The sequence below is a fragment of the Calidris pugnax genome, unplaced genomic scaffold (genome assembly GCF_001431845.1).
Source record: "Calidris pugnax isolate Ruff unplaced genomic scaffold, ASM143184v1 scaffold70, whole genome shotgun sequence".
NCBI classification, from domain to species: Eukaryota; Metazoa; Chordata; class Aves; order Charadriiformes; family Scolopacidae; genus Calidris; species Calidris pugnax.
In genome coordinates, this window is record NW_015090862.1 from 4,251,453 (window position 1) to 4,270,293 (window position 18,841).

General features: G+C 37.8%; 1 protein-coding gene across 10 annotated transcripts in view; it reads right to left on the reverse strand.

Moving 5' to 3' along the window:
- Positions 1 to 515: 515 nt before the first annotated feature.
- TJP1 (tight junction protein 1) overlaps positions 516 to 18,841 on the reverse strand; it is a 163,014-nt gene continuing 144,688 nt past the window's right edge. For 3 of the 10 annotated variants that reach the window (XM_014944473.1, XM_014944481.1, XM_014944482.1), the window contains 11 exons: positions 17,499 to 17,852; positions 16,826 to 17,077; positions 15,141 to 16,040; positions 14,706 to 14,800; positions 13,966 to 14,190; positions 10,549 to 10,599; positions 9,600 to 9,775; positions 8,450 to 8,885; positions 6,769 to 6,986; positions 5,375 to 5,518; positions 516 to 2,127 (listed from right to left, as the gene is read on the reverse strand). In XM_014944473.1, the coding sequence (XP_014799959.1) occupies positions 2,033 to 2,127; positions 5,375 to 5,518; positions 6,769 to 6,986; positions 8,450 to 8,885; positions 9,600 to 9,775; positions 10,549 to 10,599; positions 13,966 to 14,190; positions 14,706 to 14,800; positions 15,141 to 16,040; positions 16,826 to 17,077; positions 17,499 to 17,852 (2,946 nt within the window). In that variant the 3' untranslated portion in view covers positions 516 to 2,032. The remainder of the gene's footprint in view (positions 2,128 to 5,374; positions 5,519 to 6,768; positions 6,987 to 8,449; positions 8,886 to 9,599; positions 9,776 to 10,548; positions 10,600 to 13,965; positions 14,191 to 14,705; positions 14,801 to 15,140; positions 16,041 to 16,825; positions 17,078 to 17,498; positions 17,853 to 18,841) is intronic. The other 7 variants (XM_014944474.1, XM_014944476.1, XM_014944479.1 and 4 more) reach the window with 7 other exon arrangements.

The following is an 18,841-nucleotide window of genomic DNA, read 5'->3' on the forward strand; positions in this document are numbered from 1 at the left end:
TAACTGACTGGTCAGTAACAGTGCAGAGAAGAAACCTACGGGTTGTGCGCTGTTTCCTGGCATTATTTAAAAATAACTTGCAGAATTTGTTTACTCTTCTAGAATAATAGTGCCTTACCAGTTAGCCATCAAGTACTCCCAACTGGCCTGAGAATGGAATTCTGTAGGAATATCTTTAAAACTGTGTAACTAGACCACGTGTAAACCTACATGCTAGAACAGGACCAAAGTCTTTGGAAGAGTACGTATAATAAGTCAACTAGCACCAACGTAGTGATTAAGGCAAGGGACAAGCCTACTGCTCCTACTTGTAACGAGTGTTTCCAATGGATCCACACATCCAATGGTTCACCATTTCAGAAGCCCTGCTGTGGACAACTCCAACTGGCTCCACAGAAAAGCTCTGCTCCGTGTATGACCATACGGCAGAATCCAGCTGTCTACTTACATGGGAAAAAAAAAAATCAAAATTGATTTTATCATGTTCACATAAATGCATTTCAGAAACAATAAGGTACTACAATCTCCTTTATTATTTTAAAAACAGTTTTATTCTGTATATTTAGAAACGTGTAGTTTTAATAACTGCAGAGAAAAAAAATCAGCCACACCTGAATAGCTAATAACTCATTAACAGAATGCAGTGGTATATTATCTAAACAGTAGTAGTGCCATTGTGCCGTAATAAATTGTCTATTAGTAAAAAAATACATTTCAGGGCACGTAGTACAGCATCCTTATGACAAATTACAGTAGGGATACTTTTCAAGAATTTATTCAAAGTAGAGAATTCCGAGTTATATTCTTTAAATGCAGCACTTAAAAAGGTAACAACTTTGTGCATTTTTAAAAAATGTCCTTGTTCGTATATTGTAGAAATGCTGCTTTATTGCTGCAGATGTCAAAGTTCAAGGCTCAAAAGGTATGAGAATACAAAGATATCCTTAAGAAACTTTGTTTGTTTTTATATATATTTATATATATAAAAAGGTAAAGCTTATAAAAGTTAATTTACAAACCAAGAACAAAAGTGGTATGCACGCATTATATACAAGCAGTCTATAACATCTATAAATTTTCAAATGCATAGCAGAAAACATACCATCATTTTCTTCTGGTTCTCTTCTGGCTGATGAAAACAAACAATACTCCTTCTCTAAACCAAACTCACAAGGTTTTTTTTTTGTTTTGTTTTGTGTTTTGTTTTTTTTTTTTTTTCCTCTTTCCCCAGTCTCTCATGATATATTATCTAGGTAAGCACAAAAGCCATACAAACTTAATACAGAGAACTATGAGAGCTAAGACTATTAAAAACATGAGGGTAAGGCATCCCTGCTGGTTAATAGGTCTGTAATAATGTGGTTAATTTACAAATCCACAGAGGCAACTGAACCATAGTCATCCCACATGCTTTTCCCCCTCCCCCCAGTTCTCATGACAGTGTTTCCACGTACAGTAAGTAGATGTGTTTGCATTAGCCTCTCGGCAGAGGAAAACATCTAAACTGTGCTACCCCATGTTGATTGCCATTTATTGGACAGGTACGCCAGAAGTCATTGAAAAACCAGAGACCAAACTGTAGTCTTGTGAGTTACAAACACACAGTCGTAAAAATGCAGGCCAAATTCTGTGTTTTCGCCAGTGGAGCATGAACCAAATTCAGTTCCTCTTAACAGAATTCCGTTGGTACTTTCAGATTTTAAACAAAGAAATACTAGTAGTGTCCTTTAAAAAAAAATAATAATAAAAAAAGGAAACAAAACAAAACCCCACAAAAGAACAACCAACAAACCAAAGCATACAGAACCTGCAAACCCTACCTTGCTCCCAACTGTACACTCCCTGCTTGTGCATGTATTGTGACCATGGTTCAAAGAGTGTACTTGCTAAACCACTGTTAGTTAAAGCAAGATGCTTAAACACTAAGATCCATTATCACTTATAGAACAGTTAATACTTGATAGAGTGGTTCAGTTTATATGTAAGGTCCATCTCAGTTTCACATTATTTACTCAGTCAGCTAACTTAATATTTAGAAGTGGTCAATTAGGACTGAAACACAGTTTGCTCCAACAAGATAGTTTGGATCCCCGGGAAGAGACTTGTTCTGCCAGGTTTTGGGGTCACCTGTGGGAGGAAAACACAATGCTGGTGTTTAGTATCCGCTGTCAAACAGTGTACATCTTGAAACAACCAAGCTTTTGGACAGGAACTTTTAAGTTCTGAATCAACACCTGTTTGTTTTGTTTTTAAAAAACTTGCAGTCTGTATATTATTAATAAAAAAATGAACCCTTTATTTTGATACCATGTAGGATAGATCAGTTATTCAAAACAGATGCTGTGGTACTCGGGAATTGCTAAATATAAGTTATTCTACTCCACAGCACCAACACAGTGCTTCCCATTTGAGAAGTGTTAACAGTCAATCAGGTATTCAGTGGCTCTCTCCTAAACTGCCAGAAAAAATAAGATGTTTTAAAGGCTGATCTGGATAGGATGCCTTTGAAGTTTCTTGGAAAAGCTCTGAACACAGATGAGTCAAATCAGATGTTGTAACTAAGCACTGTGACACATTGGTGGTTTTATTTTCTATTATGAAAATTACTGCAGACAAGATTGTAGTCGTTTTGCAGCTACTCATTTAAAAGGCTGAAATACTGACATTCTAAAAGGGATTCTAGTTAACTGGCACATACTTAAAAAATCTTTACAACAGATCTTATCTACTCATGGTCAAAGGTCCTGCATAACACTGGGTTACAAGGGGAAGTCATCAGCTGCCATCTCACCAGACAAAGGTTACATTCCATCTGCACAGGCAACTGTCTCTTTCAGGGGAGAAAGTATTTGTCATTTACCCACCTAAAACCACTACTACATGCTGCCACTATACAAAAAGTGTCCCCATCCTACTGCACAACAGTAAAAAATGCACTGCAGTTCTCTTAAGCCTTACAGATAAGTGACTTTAAACAGTTCAGCCAAAACAGATCTGCCTGGAGAAACGTGCAGCAAGTTAGAGAACCCAGTCATACAGACTGCAGACACCCGAGACCTCCGTGTTAAATGAGACTGATGTAAATTCCACATAATTCTCTTGACCTCATGAAAACAAAATGAAGTACACAATGCACTGAGTGATGGCAACATCTGATGTAGGGACAAAGAATAGAAGTGGCCTGTGTGTAGTTAGAGAATGCAAACAAGTTTACTGCAATCATCTGAGACCGCTTATTTCAGTCCAGAAGCTCATAATGCTGGAGCATTTTTCATTTTATAGATGCAGGGAATTCCATTCAAAACTCACATGATCAAATATATTAGAAGAAAAGCAAAACAGGACCGTAGAGCAACCAGGTCCTAGTCTTGCACGTAAGACAGTGGCAGACTTTTTTCCAACTTTTCCTCCTAAACACATAGCAAGGATTGAACTGTAGCCAGTGCAACCTCTAGCTGTTGAGGGTGTTTTTCCCATACTTACATACAACTGCTTAAAAAAAAATAAAAAATCCTTCAGAATTTTTTACTAATGCATTCTAATAGGTGCAGCCATAAAAGGCAACTTTTTTCTCCAGTTTTAATACCAGAATCATTAAAGCTTTTGAAGGGGTTTAACAGTAATATCAATATATGAGGCTTTAAATGTGGCAGAAAGGATGTTAGTAAGTGCAAATGAATGTCACTTTTAGGACAGAACATGGATACATTGAGAAAAGATGAAGTAGAGCAGACGACTGAAGAGAGAAAGAACCCAGAATTGTATAAACTCTTATTATAAAGCCATCTCAAAAATCAGAGTCCCATAACCAACTAATTTAGAAAGAGAGAAAACAATTATTTATTTAAGACACAGTATGGTCTACTTACATATCATAAGACAGAATTGCCTAATTTTAAAGTTTGTCTCAAAAGAGCAATGTTATGATATACATCCCATTTCAGATTAACAGAATGTGGTGTTATATTTACAGTACAGAAAGTGGTAGGGGTTAAATATACACGCTCTTGCTCTCACCCACACATGCGCGCACACACACATCCCGCTTTGGAAAGGGAGAAAAATGTCTCAGTATTTGTTTAGATCATTTGAGTCCTCTCCCTTCCCTTCAAGTAAGTTCATGAACAGGTGCTATTAGTTACAAAGGAGGTGTTGTGTCATTTTTGTACATAATTGTCATATCGTTTGGGACCCTATAATTTATGAGTCCGTGTTTTAACACTGCCATGTAATCACACATTGTTAAATAGATGCATGCAACACATGCATATAATAGCTTATAAAAACCAACTAAAAATTATTGCCATTAATACCTCTAGGTTATTGAGTCCCCATCAAGGGGATTGATGCTTTCATCTTTCAAAGCATCAGTGCTTTGGTGTTGACAGTGATAGATACATTAGTGACGGAAGATATGCATACACGGTGGCTTAAATGCTGTATACAGAAGTACATCGTGCAGTCATTACTTAAATCATACGTACACATTAATAGTTTGAACCTTCCACCATAGATTTTTGAAGGTAGCTGAATAAAGCCTTAAGACTTTTTCCCCAGATGTGCAAACATTCCTTTTAAAAATCTCTGTAACCTCACAGCCGTTTCATGAAATTGCTTGAAACTTGCCCAGAGTTCTCAATTAGGCTCCTCACTGAATTTCAGCCAATACATTCTGCCCCTCATCCCAGAAAGCCACAGTGAGGTAAAAATGAGCAGGTAAATGAAATTGCAACCTAGTTGCAACTTTTACTACCAACCAGAAACTTCTGGGTAAAAGGCGGGAGAGGAGAAATAGGCAGAAGCAAGCAAGAAAAGTCTCGTGGAAAATCCAGCTACATTAGAATGAATCGTAAATGCTTTTACTGAACACTATAGTTTTCTTAAATGATCCAATTGTTAGCATCAACTTGCACACATGGAAACAGTTAACAAGCGTTAAATCATGATTTATGAGCATGCAGATTGTTAAGATTTGCCAGAGTCCTATATGGTTAATTAAGCAACAGACAAACACCAGTTATGTTACAAAGGCCAATCAGAGGTACATAATCATTTCCTCTCAATTTTAGTGCGACTATCATTTCAAGTGTATTCAGCTGCAGCAGTCCTCAAGAAAGAAGACAGAATAGAAAAATACGATAATATTTAATAGACTAGAGATATTACTCTTTTTTCTGCTATCATGGTTTTAGCTATGAATTTGCACCATGAGTAAATGTAAGAAAGACATTTGTAATGAAAGTGAAATGGGAGAGTTTGACACAAATACAATGATTGAGTTCTTTATATTACACAGCATCACCTTTAGCCAAATTAACTTAAATTATACGATAGCACCCAAAAGCCCCAAAAGGACAGAGGGAGGACAGCATACCCGACGAGGAGTCGGAGGATTTTAGAGCAAAAGACCAACCATCAGGGGTCATAGACGCACAATGTGGCAGGCGCAGCTCCACTGGCTTCAGGAATTTTAGTCCATGGGGCCCGCACATTACCAAGGGGCTAAGCAGCGTTTCACCTACAGTGAAGAGAAAGAAAAACCTGTTACTGACTCTTCTTGAAATAATTGCATGACTATATTGCAGAGCTCCTCAGCAACTCGGCTTTAGAGAAAAACAGGAACATTTTGACCTGTCAGTAAAGAATAGCACTTTGCAAGATTGCTTCTCATAGTCTCTTTCAGAGCACTTAACGGACCTTTTAACAGAACGTAGCACAATCTCAAAATGAAAAAGGGTAAACAAGTCTGATGATTACATCATATCAGAATTTTTTTTTCCCCTCCCACAAATTTCTAAGCAGGTGAACCACATCATCCCAATCTGTGACCAGCCTTGTTCGTGCTTCTCTTTGCGCTACAGGCAGGACGTTCTGCCTGTGCAGATTTATGGCACACTGGGCTGAATAAAGCCTGCAGCAGCTCAAGAGCCTACAAGCCTTATCCTGACAGTAAAAAGACAGAGCACACAAACATCCAGGTCTATTTTTACTTTAAAACACCAAATGTTAATGTAAGATTATTCAGTTGAGGAACATGCTATGTGAGGTTTATAAAGACTCAAATTAACTGCAGATTGCAAGTAATCTTTAACTGAAAATTTATGAAAGTAACCCTTTTAGTTTCCTAACTTGAGGAAATTAGCAATCTGACAAATCAGAAAACATATGTACACTAGACTACTGGTATGACAGACTTACCATAAAAAATGGCTCAACTAAGATACACTACTCAAACTTTATTATATAATAGTTTGATTTTTTTTAAACTGTGAAGCCATTTCCTTTAGAGAAACTGAAAAAACCATCCTGAATATTTTCAAGTGTTGAAGTAAATTCCAAATATTTAACTCAAGCCAAATTACTTTAAATCATGTGCTTGACAATTCTTTTGGTCCTAACTGTGACATAGAAATATTTCTAGTAAGAATGCCTAGAATAAATCCCTATACTTTGAGGGAATCTGCAGTTTCAAAGATTCTTAAAAAAATAATTTAGAACCTTCCTTTAGTGTACTAGACAAGTTTTAAATCAGTACTTCAGTCTACAAATTAAATATTCTCAAGTTGTAATTCAGAGCCTCCATCTTGCTTGCAGCTTTCAATATTAAGCAGAATATTGCTTACCTTATACTTCTTGTGAGATGTAGACTGTATCTTCATACATCAATATATGTTATAAATTGAAATATATTCAGGTATTTTCATATTCTATTTTGCTGTTGTTAGAAAAGAGTTAAATAACAGAACAGTGTACAGTGCCAGCTCTTACCTTTCTCTTTGTCCAAAGGTGGAAGTATACTGTTGTCTCTGCAGACTTTGAAATATATTTCTTGCTCTATTCCCTCTGGAATGGCTCCTTGTGGTATAATAATACTAACTCCAGTCTCTATGGAGCTCAAAACACCACCATTGCTGTTAAATACACCTCTTGCTGTGGCTACAACAGTGTGTCCATCTTCCTCCTCCTCATCCTCGAGTGCTGAAGGGCTGAATGTAAGACAGAAAAAGTCTAGTAGTTTTATCTATTCTTCTTGAAGTTCAGTGGCATACACTCCTCTTAACATTTTAGCAGAACACAGCCTGGAGTAGGCTAGCATTAATTTTAGGGAAACACTGAATGTGTCCCCTATTCAATTGTGCAGCACAACTAAGATGAAAGTAGCTCAAGATCTGCCATTGGGAAAAAGAACATTTTCACAAAATCCACCACCAAAGCCCACAAACTCTAGAAATGTTCAGAAAGCAGTTAAAGCAAGAATTTGGATCACTTAAATCCCACGTTTTCAAATGCCCACTTCAGGGATTATACAGAAAGAACTTGCCCCAGCTACACAATTCACCTTAGTAAAACTAATTGTAATAACATCTGAAAGTTTCTTTTTCTTCCTAAAACTCCATTATGGCTTTAATACCATAAGGAGTAATAATTCTTATTCAAGCCACACTGAACCCTTCTATTCAGATGTATATTGAAAATAAAGCCTGTAAAAAACAACAAACCAAACAATGAAACACAAAACAAGAAACAAACAAACAAGCAACGATTTTTTCCAAGTTGCCTAACTACAGAGAAACTTGTATTATAATCAAATGGCTAGTTGGAGTACATTTCTGATCAATTTCTAAAGAACTCCACTCAAAGAACCCATAATTTCAAAATTTCTACCAGTCTGCAAACTACACAGCATCAAAATATTTCTTAGGTGCTTAAGAAGAAATAAGATTAATTCTCCTATTGCATTTCTGAGTTACTGAAACATCAAGCAAGATTTCAAGTCTGGTTCATGCATTATTATTTTGAAATCAATGGATAATAAACCACTGTTCCACAAATATTAGTGAAAATAATTTAACAAGTCAACAAATAGGTTAAGATTGTAATACTATCTGTTGCTCTTGACATAGTTCTTGTATTTAAAGCATATTAGGCAAGCACAAGCTGCTTTTAAGCAGTTATTTTATCTCATTGTAAAATGAGCCAATAATGAAACTGCTCAACTGCCTTTCACTTTCTATGAGTATTTTTTAAATATCCCTTACGCATGTGTACCATGAGGTGTCTCTCTAAGCACACAGAATGAACACAATTTAGTGCTACAACTATCCTCAGAAATGAATTCCATCTTCTAGAAACAAATTGACAAATTGAGACAAATAATTACTACCTACCGGAAGATTTATAATTATAGTGTGAGAAATGGGGAGGGGGGGGGAAAGCCATGCCATTTTCTAATGCAAGGATACAGGGATGTAGAATATACTTTAAGCATATAAGAATGCTCTTCAATGCCATCTGGCAGAATTTTAGAATCACAATATCACCCTTCCAGGTGTAACATTAACAGAAACTGGAAGCACAGGGAGGTAGGGAGGGAAGAGCTGTATTTTTCACAGGTTTCACAGATGAACTGCTATAGGTGCACTGATGGGAAACAAAAGCAGCAGCTTACCTTACAGGAATGGCTTTAGGCACAGCATTAACGTTATTTGGTTGATATTTAGGCTTGTCGACAGCAAAGGTATCCATTCCACTATCAAACTCAGGAGGCTGCGATGAGCTGTGTGCTTTCAAAATTGGTTGAGGAGAATTTGGAGATTTTGATGGCAACTCTGGTTTATGTTGAGCTTCATTTGGCAAGAGATTGTGGTTGAATTTAGGACTTTCAAACTTGCGCTCAAAGGGCCTTGCAGCACTAGTGTAAGGTTTTGTTGTAAAGCGGTTGTAAGAAGGAGTGACTGTTTTCTGAATTTGTTCAGTTCCATTGACGGGGCCTTTGTCGGGGAAGCTTTTCTGAGGATAAAAAGTGGACTGCACAGTGTCCTCTCTAGAGGATCTGAAAATTGCTGGCTTATTTTGAGGTGGAGGAGGGTCAGACACAGAGTTAACTGCAACGCAAATAAGAATACCAGGACTCATCAGTAACCATCAGAAGTTCTAGTCACATTCACTATGGCATAAGAATACATTTTAGTCAATTCTCAATCTACTATATAAAATAAAGGTTTGATTTAGCTCTTAGATCATCTGTCCTCCTGTATCAGATGTTCAGGCAAGTTATCTAATGTTTCATTAAACAGATGTTGGATACAATGGTGTGAGCTTTCAATAAAAAGGTTAGACTGATTTATATCATGACCAAAAAAAATAGAAAACAGTACTGAATACTACCAAGCACTTGCACAAACCAGAATATTCAGCTGGACTGGGCAATCCTTTCCTTGAGGAGGTGAAACCAGCTTTTTCTTCTGATTTAGAAGCCTACAACTATTACTCATGCCTAAAGAATTCTGGTCCAAAGCAAGGAGAGGCACATTTAAGCACTGGAAATTTTACTTCATCTTTGCCAAGACCGCTAAATATGGAAGAGACAGTTATAGCGACTATTGACACCTGGAAGTTAATAGTTTCAGATGGGATCACTAAATCATTCCACAAAACTCAACCTCACTATAGCAAAACGCTACTTTTGCTACTAATTATTCCAAGTTTCAGTGAGAGACCACCAGAGTTACCACTGCAGACAGGCTGAAGTGTCTGAGGGGAACACCTGAGGGGTGGTACCGTAGCCGAGGAGCCAGGGTGGCTTCCCAGCAGCTCACCTTCAGACAGCGCAGGCTTGTGGTGCGCGGGGAGGGACAGGGCCGGGCTGTTGATGGACTGAGGCTGTGTGTACTGCACCGAGGGAGCGGGGGGCGGAGTGGTGACTGCGGGGATCGGCTCATAGCGCTTTTCGCCAACAGGCCTGTCCATTGAATCCGTGTCAGTTGGTTTTCCCCTGTTGAAAAAAAAAAGGGAAAAAACCCCACATTTGACTGTTCGGTTTCCTCAGGGCTCTGAGCTCCTGCATTCACTGCTATTCTTTTTTCTTCTACGTTCACCTGATTTCCACCTCTTCCTACAAACACTAAAACACAATTTTCTTTAATATCCTGCCTCAAGTATAAAAACATTCATTGATAAGCACAAGAGATTAAGACAACATTTAATCTTTAGGAGAAGATTAGTAACACAAACCATGGCAAACAAAAGGCAGATGACATTTCAGGTGTATTTGCATAATTGCCTACAAGATCTTTGTTTTTCGATTTCATTTGGGGTAATTTCAATAAAGAAAAGTTCTCCAATTTAGCTGGTCTTCAAAATAAACATATAAATCCACTTTTTGGGGGGAATGGGTGGGTTGTTTTTGAAAAGCATGATTAGCCAATAAGACAGCGGATTCTGGTGCAACTTTTCTAAATACACCTAGTATTTGAACAATGCCATCTTAATTAGAAATGTAATCAGCTTAAGCTTCACTAGCTTTATGTGCATAGTGTAGATAACTTTAAAATCTTATTTTCAAAACATTTTTCTTATACTGGAAATATTTCTCCAAAGGTTTATTTCAGGAAATGATTGATTTAACAAATAACTGTAAGTTTTGGACTACAGTATTGTACTCCCTTTCAGAATTTGTGTGTTAAAATTAAGTGCACATAATGCCTGTGATGAAATGTAACAGTGAGAGGACACCTGAAAACATCCTCACATCAACAACAGTCTTACCACTTGATGTTCCTTTTCAAGTAGTCATAGCTAGTGTAAGAGCCAAGAAATCTAGGTGATGGCAAAGCAAACAGCAATAGAAGAATGAAAGAAAACAGTCATTCTATCTTGAGCATATTATTTCTTCACACTTTTTATGTTAGTCCTAGCAGTTCTCTTACGACAAGGTTGTTGAAACAAAGAGACACTACTTTTAACAGTGATGTTTCTGATAAAACCTTTACCATGTGCATATAAACAATGCTCACCTACTATATTTAATGAGATTTTGTCAGTGAATTAGAAGATGGTCAAGATATTAAAATGACAGATATCAAAAGTAAGAATGAGATTACATTAAGCCATTTGTTACAATCTGTATAAAGTTACTCAATATAGTGAAAAACAGCTAACAAAATGTAAATCCCAAATTCTAACAGTCTCTTACTTATGGTCCAATTTACATTAATTTCTTCCTCCTTAACATATCATGATGGTTTTGTATTACAGTTCATGTACTGAGGGTACATTCATAGCAAACATTTCTATAGCGCTATCAGCACATCCAATAGCAAAGCCCACACCATAAAATGCTTCTGATTCTTGCTTGTAACTTCTAAGTGTATAAATGAAGCCCCTCTAATTATTGATGTGCTGTTTTCTAAGCTGTTTCCCTCTTCATTTTTGTTACAAATCTGCTACTTTAGTTTGAAATGAATCAGAAACGAACCACTAGAATGAACAAGTGGGCAACAGGTTATAAGCCTTGGTGCACAACAGAAAACTTACTAAATGCCCTGCTCATCCCCAGTTTCCACTCAAAAAGCTCCAACTCTGTAATAGACACGTAAGAGCTCAGCTGGAGCAGTTTAAGAAGTGAACGTAGGACACCGTTCCTTACTGTCTCCTCAGATGAGGCTGTAACTAATCAGGTGGGTACTCCTAATTTAGGTAAGCTACCTCCTTCTGCAGCACATCAAGCTGGTGCAGGTAACTCCACCAAGCCAAGCAGGAACAAATCCACCACTCAGCCATAGGGGCAGCAGCCTCAGAACAGCCTCCAGCTGTATCTGCTGAAACAGCTCCATTTACAAGTTCCACTGTTTTCACATTAAGAGAAACTACCCCTTATTCTACAGTTACTGACAACTGTAACACGCAGATATGGCATCATCCATACAAAGCAGCTTCAGCAATGGCGTTCATTTCCTAAATGATGCAAATAAAACCCCAAGAAATTAAAAGAGTAAACAAATTTGCAAATTTGTACACACATAATGGGAAAGATACATACTTTCACAATACTTCTTCAGTGGCAGAGAACTTTTCATAATTTAATGTACATTAATATTTAAAACTGAGAAAGTTGTAGCTGTTGCTTGTGAATAAATAAAATCTGTCCTCTGTACCCAGAATACATTTTATGGATTATGCAGAAGCAAGAGATTACATAATCAACAGTTCCTGTATCATCCAAGTTTAGTCCTGTTTATTTTTAGAAAAGTTTATTCACAGAATAGCAATTACCATATAAATTCACTGGAAGAAAAAGATGAATAACTAGCAAGTAACAGGGTACAAACTGGAAGCTGGCTAATGGAAAGTCCTAAATATGAATGCTTTCTCAAGCCAGCAACTGGTTTGTGTTTCCAGGCAAGGACACTGCAGTACGCTCCTAGAGGCAGTACTGTCCAATCGAGTGGTGTTCTTGTTTATCTCTTTCCACTTACTTCCATTAATATTTTAGTCTTTGTCTATTTGCACTGGACTACCCTGGGTAGATTTTCTTTCCCATGCCTGTCCCTTCCTGTTAAGGGTTACATTCTTTCATAAAGAAAAAACACAACACATTTTTGTCCCCTGACATATGAAACTATCAGCCTTAAAAACAGTATTATCTTACTCCTCTGTGACAGCAAGATGTCACCTTCCCATAAGCACAAGCCCTCAAGTTAAACACTAACTCAGACACAAAACAAAACCAAAACTGAGTGGCCAAAGAATGAAAGTGTCATGGCAGAGAGAAGTATGGAACTCAACTATTAGCAATTCTGCAGCAGAAATTCAATAGTTGTGTGTATCTCTCCTGTTTTTCAGCCTGTGTGACAACACTGCAGAAGATAACAAATGTACTACAAAAGCCTTCAACGCTCTCCAGCTGCAGAAACTTTACAATCTTCACAATTGTTGGAAGACTACAAGATTTCTCCCAAAGCATTACTTGCATTTATGATGGCACCACAGTCCATGTCCAGATCAAAATGGAGGTGTATGGGTAACGTTGGTTTCTGTATGTGGGAACATAATGCTGAAAGCTACTGCAATACATTACGAGGCCAGGCAAGACTTTCTTTTTTAGGTCTCTTCCTATGGTGCCCAGAGAACAGGACAGGTATAGCTCTCATCTTTCCAACAAAAGACACAGGGCAAGTGAAAAGGCAGGATACAGAACGTCCTTGACTAAGAATCAGAATTGGTTGCAGACTACTATATGCATTCTTTTCTTAGCATATAAAAAAGTAAAATAAGAAATAGTTATCATGTGCAAACTTCTGGATTAGAAAAAAGAAAGTGAATCCTTTAAACCCTATCAAGCTTTTGGAAAGATTCCAATAGTCTCAGTTCACAGAGGAAGACACTGGAGATGATACACAATATTATACCAATAAGAACAGGATTCTCCAGTCCTAGCTCAAGTCCTTTAAGAAAAGGACTGGAAAACGCCCTATTTTTCAGCCTGCATGCAGCTACCCACAATAGCTTTTCCCAGTTAACAGCTACAAATACATTGTTATGGTTTGAATCAAAACAAATTTTGGAAATAGATGTAACCGTGGAGAGTATTCATCAAGTTTGCATAAGTATGCTCCAAGATAGCCAGTTCTTTACCTGAGCTAAATCTGTATATGAGCTTTCACACAATTTCTGTATCAAAATGTTCCAAACCAAGGAAGCAGAACAATACAGGAAACAGATGTTTCCATCAACAGATTAAATTTTGGCCTCAAAAATATTCCCTAAAGGCTCAGTTTCCTCATGTCAAACATGGGTAACATGTACAAGTCTGTCTGCAGAGTAAATGCACGCAGAACTGGAATAAACCAAAACCTTTGCTTTGAAAGACATTTCAGCACTCAGTATTAGTCTAAGGAAATACTTTGTTATGTTCTGTTAGTAAGTGGCAAGCAAAAGAAGCAACATGTTGAAGGTCCTGAAACCTACAAAAATTATTCATTTAGTAAAATAAAACATTCTGGAATTGTGTGTTTTCAAACTAAAGCTACATCTCTAAATGGAGAAATGGACTTTGGGAATAACTAATTTCAATTAGATATCATGAACCCCTAGAATTTCATTGATAGAGGCAGAATTTCTGTTTTAGTCCTATAAGTCTCCCTCCTTTTTCATATTAAAAAATAAGAAATCTCCCAAACTTACTTAGAATAATTGGTGTAATTCAGCTGATTCTGTGAGTGTATTGGTTTAGTGGGCTCAGAATGATGGCTGGCAGAAACCTGCGCAGATGGCTTATTTTCAAAACTCCTGCGATCGAAGTATGAGAGCTGCTTTCGATAATACTCTTCATCTTCTTCAGGATCATAATGATTTGAACGCACAATATCTTCAGGTGGCTTCACTTGAGGTCTCTGTGGTTCTGGGGCCCTAATCAAGAATAATAATATACAGTTGCCTTGCACAGTTGAACAAGCGTAAGTACCTGAATTAAAATTCTATTTTATAACCTAGCTAGTAATGAAACAACCAAAACGTAATTCTTATAATTGCACACTTTGCCTTTTAAACCTATACTGAATGGAAAATTAGATAAGAGTGACATAACATAAAGAAAGAAAATCCTTATTTCCCTTTTACCTTACCTTTTCCCTTTTGGTTTTCTTTCTAATTATCTCAATTAAATGTAGAAAAAGTAAGATGGATACTGGCTAAGTTTCTTCCCCCAAAACACTGAAACAATACATTGTGTTCTCCCCCCGCTTCCCAGCAACCACGTTCATGAGAACTGACTTTTTGCCCTGTCTTACTATTGATACAGAAGTCATACTGACACACTCTGACTCTCCAATCCATAGTTTCTAATTTGAGCCACTAAGACGTGTTTTCTGAATATTCTAATCTCATATTGAAAACTAAATTTAATTAATCAGTTCTGCATCTACCTGTAAGTTGTTTTGTCGTGTTCATACTGGCTTTGAGAAGTTGGTTTTGGACCACTCACAGACGTGAGCGTAGGCTTAGGTGCTAGTTCTGGCGGCTGTAAAGAAAAGCACAACATATTCTCTTAGATTCTAACATTTAGAAAGATAAAGCCCTTTATGAGTAAGAAAACTAAGACTGCCCTCCCCCTTCCCCCAGAAGAAAAGCCAGAATGAAATACTAATGAAAGATAAATTGGAGGCGTTTTCAGCACAGCAAGATCCCCTTCAGTGTTTTCACAAAAGTTTTCACTTTCTGCTTTTAAAGCATCCTGCAGTTTGGTTGCTAAGAGGCTCTTCCACAAGCAGCAAAGCTTTCTCTCCAAGACAGTATTTTACTTCTTGCAATGTAGTCTCATTAGCTAAAAGTGGGAATTAAAAAACTTAAATGACTCTTACCTTGACAGCTGATGTATCACTTGGGTCCTTCATTTTTTCCAAAGATGGTGATCTTCTCCTTTCAAATATCTTAACCCTACTTCGCACAGACTGTGGTTTCATGGCTGGATCTTCTTCTTCCTCTGCTAGAGATGGCGGCGTAGGCAGTGGTTTACTGTTAGAAGGCAAAACTTCTGGTTTGGTTTGTGATGAAGGGGGAGGAGGAAGAGAAACACCTGAAGTGCCATGAGAAGGCTCATATTGTCCAGCTTTAGCATTATAAGCTTGAGGAGGACCTTGTTCATAGCCTCGTATGTGTGGATCAAAGTACTGCTTCGGCTCAGGAGATCGAGATATGGCTGACTGGTATGGCTGAGCTTCTTGTTTGTATCTACCATGCGTGTCGTATCCAACAGTATGTTGATCTTCATATCGCACTTGTGGTAAGCTGAAGTTTTTGGGTGCATGCTCGTAGCGAGGTCTGCCATCATAGCTCATTGGAGGGGGTTCCTCAAAACGAGGTTGTGCTGGGTAATAGCTACGTTCTGTGCTCTCTTCTATATTTTGTCTGGAATCAAGATCCCTAGGAGGCTGGTTTTCATAAGCTGTTCTTGTTTGATTATAGGGCTGTTTTTCGTCATAATATGCCCAGTGCTCCTCATAGGGAGGCACACGGTCATCATAATGTAGGCGAGGGTCATAACCACGAGAAAACTGATCTACATAGTTTGTAGAATCATACCTGTATGTTGACTGTTCATAGTCCCTACTCGGTTGTTTTTCTGCATACTGAGCCTGGGACTCATAGATCAGATTTGGGTCTCTTTCCTGTCTCTGCACTGGGTGATTAACTGCTGGCTGTTTTAAGACGTAGCTTTGCCTGGATGCTTCTTCATTAATATATGGATCCTTTCGGTAAACCTGTTCAAGAAAGAGGCACACTTTTCAGTTAAAATGAAGAGTACTGCAGCTGCATTTGAAATGTAACAATTTAAACAAACCTAAGTTATAATAAATATTGGCTTTAATTTTGTTTAAGAGCAGCATAATTTGATGCGGTTGTGTGCAATCACAGGAAGCTGAACTTGGTGATTCAAGAAATCCCTTCCAGTCCTATTTTTAAGCAAAAATATGTAAATAGATTAAAAAGGGAAAGACAAAGGTAATAGTCTCTCATCTTTTGGGGTTGGTGTTAAGGGCAAGGGGAGGGCAAAGACACATTTTGCAGGGTGTAGGAAGAGGGGAAGTAAATTGATTTAAGTTCTAGCATTGCTGAGGAAGCATATTGTGTCACCCAACAAACTGGATTCATCTTCATAATCACAGATTCAATATGATTTAAAGTATGCGAAGATCTAGTGTCATTTAAGGGAAATAACAGATTTTTCTCAAGGCCTCATTAATAAACAGCAGAACACTGACAAGCTAAAAAAAAGTCACACAAAGTAAAATCAAAATACAGAATGCAGCCTTTTTAAAAAAATGTCTTTTTTTGAGAAGTGAAAAGTGTATAGTTTGAAGCCATGCACACAAAACATTAGACGACGCTTAGCAATTCAGATGCACTGTGTTTTTGTAACCTGCATGATCTCTTATAAGAAAAAAAAAAAAATCAGAAGGAATTCTCCAAATAAGGGAAAACCAAAAAGATCATGTGCTAGCTTGATGTATAGCAGGAAATCAGCGCAACAATGTGGCACAGGTACCTTTGCTGGATCTATATGCGGCGATAAGGATGATGGCTCTTGATCTCTTAGGACTATATGAGCTCCCTCAGTACTTGATGTTCTTAAGGGGCCCGCTTGTGGCTGGTAAGAGTTGTAAGGAGCAGCAGTAGGCTCCTCCAGTCTGACATTAGTTAGGTTTACATTAGCATTTACTGCAGAGGTTGATGAGGTTGCAGGGTTTGATTCAGGCGACGGGGAAAGGTAAGGGACTGCAGGTGAGGCTTCTGCTTTCTGTGAAGTGTTTAAAATATTTTAAATATACTGCTATTGAATCACTGTATGACTTTGATTTATATTAAAATAACTTAAATGACGCTTTGCTCAATGCAGCTAAATGTAGAATGAAATGTACTGAAAGTATCATGCACTAGCACTTCCAGAAGTTCATTATGTTGAAGAATAAAAAAGCAAAACATTTAATGAAAATAGAATGGTACTTCAATCCTGCTCCTGTCAGAATGAGTCACTAAAACAGCTAGGGCAAGCAAGCTGATTCTCTAATTCATGATAACATATTATTGTTGCTGCTGACAGGTTCTTGTATGCATTCACAATACTGGTAAAGCAGACTATAAACACAGATTTCTTGTTCAAGAGCATTAGCAACCTGAAGTAAATGTACAGTGGTCAGTATAAAAAATTCCTGTCTTACCGGCTGAGAAGTAGTTGTTTTAAATCCTGAAGAATCTATTCTGAGATTTGGCTGTGGCTGAGCCTGAGATGCATAAGTAGGGTAATTCTGAGCTTCATGATGCATTGCAGAAGAATCCTCTCTAACAGGTTCAGAAGAACGTGTAATAGCAGATTCAGGAGGAGTCCCAACCTCATCATTCAGAGTTTCATCCAGTTCTTGATCAGTATAAGCACCCCCTTCTGTATCTGTGTCTTCGTAATCAGATGTGTGTCTGCTGTCTGTGCTGTACATCGAATATTCACTACCAGGAGCTGAGAGGTATGAAAGGCGGTCATCGTGTAAATCAAGGTCATCACTTGTAGCACCATCTGCCTGTGTCAAACAAAATTAGAGTACACATTTATTGAAATACCTTTCAAACAATGCCCTTTTTCAGGCAGTGTAAAGCTAGGAATTTTTTTTGTGGATAATGAAGAACTGAACAAGTTGAATGATCAATTTTGTTGTAAACCATAACGGAAAGTCTGGTATTTACAAGTTATATTCCAAATCCAGCAGCCCAACAGCAGTATGAAAATTCAACAAGCCTGAATATCAAAGGGGAGGAGAAATCAGGTTTCAATCATTGAAGATGTTAAGCTTACACCTTTCTGCACTCTCGCTCTTTGAATCATTTTACTAAGGAGTCAAATGACTGTCACTGTAAGGGCGGGGGGGATAGTGCATAGCACCCACAGAAATCTGAGTGTTTGGAAAGAAACAAAGCTGCGCTTTAAAGTGATATTATGGTATTGGATTCATTAACTTGAAGATGGTTCCTCCCTAAGGAGGTGAAAGGAGCTCAATCTGAACAGAAATAGACAATCAAAATATTAATAAACACATAGCAATAGCTGATTCACCATTTGCTTACTTGTAGTTGGCAGCTTGCCTGATATTAGCTCCTCAAGAGGATGGACCTAGTGTGCATAGTGTAACACGCAGCTTGAGAAGGCAGTGGAGTTTCGGTGGGAAACAGAGAATACTAACTTCTGATAATATATCTGTGTTCTCACAACGGAGAGAACACAGTTCTCAGAAAGGTCAGAAAGAACACAAACATGCCACTTGCTTTTACATTAACAAAAAAAACAATTTGTCATCAGACAATCCCAGCCCCGAGCACCAATGTGGCAGAACACCCAGAAGTTATTTCAAGAAAAAGCATCCAATCTCCCCCAAGTCTTCAAAGCAATAATATATCCCCCAGTTAACAGTGGCAATGGCCAAATGCTCTCACTTACCACATTGCTACAGGCACAAAGGGTACAGCCCTCACTAACAGAATAACTGCACTAATATAGTGACAAATCAGTTTTGAG